This window comes from Malurus melanocephalus, unplaced genomic scaffold (assembly GCF_030028575.1).
Source record: "Malurus melanocephalus ecotype Western Australia unplaced genomic scaffold, MMel_1.1 scaffold_808, whole genome shotgun sequence".
Classification (NCBI taxonomy): domain Eukaryota; kingdom Metazoa; phylum Chordata; class Aves; order Passeriformes; family Maluridae; genus Malurus; species Malurus melanocephalus.
This window is the reverse complement of record NW_026624040.1, coordinates 39,076-44,842: the sequence shown is the minus strand read 5'-3', so window position 1 is coordinate 44,842 and position 5,767 is coordinate 39,076. Positions and strand designations below refer to the sequence as shown.

The 5,767-nt window shown below is 41.4% G+C and overlaps 1 protein-coding gene across 1 annotated transcript in view; it reads right to left on the bottom strand.

Moving 5' to 3' along the window:
* The window catches only part of PFKFB2 (6-phosphofructo-2-kinase/fructose-2,6-biphosphatase 2), a 22,119-nt gene that overhangs the window by 9,763 nt on the left and 6,589 nt on the right, over positions 1-5,767 (bottom strand). Inside the window, exons 9-10 of the mRNA XM_057385306.1 lie at positions 2,413-2,559; positions 546-650 (exon numbers count right to left, since the gene is read on the bottom strand). Coding sequence (XP_057241289.1) covers positions 546-650; positions 2,413-2,559 — 252 coding nt within the window. The remainder of the gene's footprint in view (positions 1-545; positions 651-2,412; positions 2,560-5,767) is intronic.

Below are 5,767 nucleotides of genomic sequence, written 5' to 3'. Positions count from 1 at the left end.
AAATGAAGAGGTCAGGATGTGGTAAAAATAGCAAAAAAAAAAAAAAGCCCAAAATAAAACCAAGAGCAGGAGGTGAAATTCGGTGTCAGAAAACTCAGACCGTGGGAGGGTTTTGATTACTGGGAACTCAATGGGTGCAGTCAGGAAAAAACCCAAATAAAATAGTAAATGATTCATTGAAAATGGGCTGTGCAGTAAACCCAGGAATGACTGCAGTCACCCACAATAATTTTTATTTTTTTTTTCCCAGATGATTTCTCAGTGACAGCTCAGGCCATGCAGAACCCTCTCAGTGTCTGCAATTTTCATCCAGCAATGAACTGATTGAAAATCATCACCTGCACAACCCAGGGAAGGAAAATAACAATTTCCCATCATTAACATCAATAAACRTTTCCCCCAAAAGAAATATGGGCATCCCATTCAGTTTCTCATACAAATATTGGCAGAAAAAAGAAAAAAATTGAGTCAATTTTAACTCAAATCCCACACATCAATATCTCTGACTGTTCTCTGTGTTATTATTTTTTATTTAGGGTCCTCACCTCCCCTCCAGGGTAACGATAGAGATATTTCTCCTGATCCCTCATGGCAAATTCCTCTGGGTATTTGGCTTCAATTTCTGCGTAGGTCATTTCTTCACAGACCCCCTGAGGGAAGGAAATAACATTTACCACAAAATTTCATTTYAACAGAGGGCCAGCAAAGCAATGGGGAGAGAAGCAAAAGCAAAAAGCTGAGATAAGGAAATTGGATCATGGAAATTTTAGGTGGTGCTTCTGACCCAAGAGAAAAATCAGAATTTGGAGTGGGAAAATCGGAATTTAAGAGTTGGAAATGAAGCAGTGAGACACAGAAACCAGAATTTGGGGTAAGATAATAATATTAAAATAATATTAAAATCTGAATTTGGAGTAAGAAAATCTGAATTTGGAGTTGGAAATTAAGCAGTGAGAGAGAAATCAGAATTTGGGGTTAGAAATGAGCAGTGAGACAAAAATCAGTATCTGGAGTGGGAAAATCTGAATTTGGAGTTAGAAAATCTGAATTTGGAGTTGGAAATGACAGCAGTGAGAGAGAAATCAGAATTTGTAGTGGGAAAATCAGAATTTGGAGTGGGAAAATCTGAATTTAGAGTTGGAAATGAAGCAGTGAGACACAGAAATCAGAATTTGGGGTTGGAAAATCTGAATTTGGAGTTGGGAATGACAGCAGTGAGAGAGAAATCAGAATTTGGAGTGGGAAAATCTGAATTTGGAGTTAGAAAATCTGAATTTGGAGTTGGAAATGACAGCAGTGAGAGAGAAATCAGAATTTGGAGCGGGAAAATCTGAATTTGGAGTTAGAAAATCTGAAATTAGAGTTGGAAATGAAGCAGTGAGACAGAGAAATCAGAATTTGGGGTTAGAAATGAGCAGTGAGACAAAAATCAGTATCTGGAGTGGGAAAATCTGAATTTAAGAGTTGGAAATGAAGCAGTGAGACACAGAAATCAGAATTTGGAGTGGGAAAATCTGAATTTGGAGTCAGAAAATCTGAATTTGGAGTTGGAAATGACAGCAGTGAGAGAGAAATCAGAATTTGGAGTGGGAAAATCTGAATTTGGAGTTAGAAAATCTGAAATTAGAGTTGGAAATGAAGCAGTAAGACACAGAAATCAGAATTTGGAGTTAGAAATGAGCAGTGAGACAAAAATCAGTATCTGGAGTGGGAAAATCTGAATTTAAGAGCTGGAAATTAAGCAGTGAGACACAGAAATCAGAATTTGGGATTGGAAAATCTGAATTTGGGGTTGGAAATGACAGCAGTGAGAGAGAAATCAGAATTTGGAGTGGGAAAATCTGAATTTGGGGTTGGAAATGACAGCAGTGAGAGAGAAATCAGAATTTGGAGTGGGAAAATCTGAATTTGGAGTTGGAAATGAAGCAGTGAGACACAGAAATCAGAGTTTAGTGTTGGAAATGACAGAGTCTGGGTGATCACATCCTGCAGGGTGGCTCAGGGCACTCTGAGTTTGGCTACCAGGGTGGTTTGAAGAGGATGGGATTTGGTTTTCTCTCCAAACCTGTGTTTGTCAGGGATGGAAAAYGAACCCTCCCTTCCCCAGCAACCACCCTGCAATTTCCTGAGAGAATCAGAACATCAGCAGCAACCTTTGCCCAGCCAGGAGGGTGTGACAGATGTCTGGGATGTTCAGGGGTGTTTGTTTTCCTCCTCTACATCAGCTGCAATGTCCCAGCAGGTCCTGGCAGCTCTCAACACTCTCAGCCCCAAAAAACTCACCGTGGAGGCTAAGATTTGTCATACACAGACATGGTTATAAATCAACCCAAATCAGCTATAAAATCACTGATTTTCTGGTGATTTAAACATCATTCCCCATTCTAGAAGAGTTTTCAGGCTCTCACTCACAGCATCGATCTCGTTGAGGATTTTCCACTGCTCGTACAGGACACCCAAAGACTCGGCTGTCTGGATGGTCCTCTTCAGCTGGCTCGTCCACACCTTCAGATCCACGATCTCCTGCTCCTCCAGGAAYTTCTTCAGGGCTTGGGAAAACTGGGGAGGGAAGTTTTGGGGAGGTCAGGAGGAGCTCACAGCTCAGGGAATCGCTCAGGGCTGCGGGGGGACAAAGAACCAGCTCTGCCCCTGCTCTCACACAGCCCCTTGTGCTGCAAAATACACCAGGAAAATACMAGTTTATAAATAATTTATATAACTTGAAAGATTCTGTTTGCCTTTGCCCTGAGGAAGGGTGTTGAAGATTCTTTGAAGGGTTTTGTTCCACAAGGTGAACAACCCATTGGAGCAGAAAGGATAATGGCCACCAAGGGCTACCAAGGGCCAGCAGTGGCCACCAAGGACTATCAAAGGATATTAATGGAGCATCAGCCCCAAAGATCACCCTTAGAATGGTCCGAGACACCTGGTCTAGGAAAAAAAGATAAGGAGCAGGACCTCATTATCATCTGAAAAAATCCAGATCTAATAGGAACCCAAATACTGAGAATTACACAACCTTGGACCAATAAAATTCTATGGATTTTGACTGGATAAAGTTTGAGTAAAATCTTGTAAAATGGATGTGTTCTAGAATGATTTCCTCTGCACTCAGGCTGTGTGTAGAAATTATTGCAGTGGCACATCCCGGCCACAGGAAAATACACCAGTTTCAAAATATTTTATATAACTTGAAAGATCCTGTTTGCCTTTGCTCTAAGGAAGGGTGTTGAAGTTTCTTTGAAGCGTTTTGTTCCACAAGGTGAACATCCCATTGGAGCAGAAAGGATAACGGCCACCAAGGGCTACCAAGGGCTACCAAGGGCTACCAAGGGCTACCAAGGGCCAGCAGTGGCCACCAAGGACTATCAAAGGACATTAATGGAGCATCAGCCCCAAAGATCACCCCTAGAATGGTCCAAGGCACCTGGTCTAGGAAAAGAAGATAAGGAGCAGGACCTCATTATCATCCGAAAAAATCCTGATCCAACAGGAACCCAAATACTGAGAAATGCACAACCTTGGACGAACAACTATTAAACCAATAAAGTTCTATGGGTTTTGACTTGACAAAATTTAGGGAAAATCTTATAAAATTGATGTCCTAGAATGATTTTCTCTGTACTCAAGCTGTGTGTGTAGAAATTATTTTAGCAGCACATCCCGGCCACAGGAAAATACACCAGTTTGAAAATATTTTATGTAACTTGAAAGATTCTGTTTGCCTTTGCCCCGAGGAAGGGATTTTGAAGATTCTTTGAAGGGTTTTGTTCCACCAGGTGAGGCATGAGGAGGTGAACAGAGCAGAGAGGATAACGGCCACCAAGGGCTACCAAGGGCCAGCAGTGGCCACCAAGGACTATCAAAGGACATTAATGGAGCATCAGCTCCAAAGATCACCCCTAGAATGGTCCAAGGCACCTGGTCTAGAAAATAAAGATAAGGAGCAGGACCTCATAATCATCCGAAAAAATCCTGATCCAACAGGAACCCAAATACTGAGAACTGCACAACCTAGAACCAATGAACATTAAACCAATAAAGTTCTATGGATTTTGACTGGATAAAGTTTGAGGGAAAATCTTGTAAAATTGATGTGTCCTAGAATGATTTTCTCTGCACTCAAGCTGTGTGTAGAAATTATTTTAGCAGCACATCCCGGCCACAGGAAAATACACCAGTTTGAAAATATTTTATGTAACTTGAAATATTCTGTTTGCCTTTGCTCTAAGGAAGGGCACTGAAGTTTCTTTGAAGGGTTTTGTTCCACCGGGTGAGGCCTGAGGAGGTGAACAGAGCAGAAAGGATAATGGCAACCAAGGGCCACCAAGGGCTACCAAGGGCCAGCAGTGGCCACCAAGGACTATCAAAGGACATTAATGGAGCATCAGCCCCAAAGATCACCCTTAGAATGATCCGAGATACCTGGTCTAGGAAAAAAAAGATAAGGAGCAGGACCTCATTATCATCCGAAAAAATCCTGATCCAACAGGAACCCAAATACTGAGAACTGCACAACCTTGAACCAATGAACATTAAACAAATAAAGTTCTATGGATTTTGACTGGATAAAGTTTGAGGGAAAAATTGTAAAATTGATGTGTCCTAGAATGATTTTCTCTGCACTCAAGCTGTGTGTAGAAATTATTCCAGCGGCACATCCCRGCCACAGGAAAATACACCAGTTTGAAAATATTTTATATAACYTGAAAGATTCTGTTTGCCTTTGYYCYAAGGAAGGGTGTTGAAGTTTCTTTGAAGGGTTTTGTTCCACCAGGTGAGGCCTGAGGAGGTGAACAGAGCAGAAAGGATAATGGCAACCAAGGGCTACCAAGGGCAATTAAGGGCTATCAGTGGCCACCAAGGACTATCAAAGGACATTAATGGAGCATCAGCCCCAAAGATCACCCTTAGAATGGTCCAAGGAAAAAAAGATAAGGAGCAGGACCTAATTACCATCCAAAAAAATCCTGATCCAACAGGAACCCAAATACTGAGAACTGCACAACCTTGGACCAACGACTATTAAACAAATAAAGTTCTATGGATTTTGACTCAATAAAATTTAGGGAAAATCTTATAAAATTGATGTATCCTAGAATGATTTTCTCTGCACTCAAGCGGTGTGTAGAAATTATTCCAGCGGCACATCCCGGTCACAGGAAAATACACCAGTTTGAAAATATTTTATATAACTTGAAAGATTCTGTTTGTCTTTGCTCTAAGGAAGGGTGTTGAAGTTTCTTTGAAGCGTTTTGTTCCACAAGATGAACATCCCATTGGAGCAGAAAGGATAACGGCCACCAAGGGCTACCAAGGGCCAGCAGTGGCCACCACGGACTATCAAAGGACATTAATGGAGCATCAGCCCCAAAGATCACCCTTGGAATGGTCCAAGGAAAAAAAAGATAAGGAGCTGGACCTCATTATCATCCGAAAAAATCCTGATTTAATAGGAACCCAAATACTGCGAACTGCACAACTTTGAATACACGACTATTAAACCAATAAAGTTCTATGGATTTTGATTGGATAAAGTTTGAGGGAAAATCTTGTAAAATTGATGTGTCCTAGAATGATTTTCTCTGCACTCAAGCTGTGTGTAGAAATTATTCCAGCGGCACATCCCGGCCACAGGAAAATACACCAGTTTCAAAATATTTTATATAACTTGAAAGATTCTGTTTGCCTTTGCTCTAAGGAAGGGTGTTGAAGTTTCTTTGAAGGGTTTTGTTCCACCAGGTGAGGCCTGAGGAGGTGAACAGAG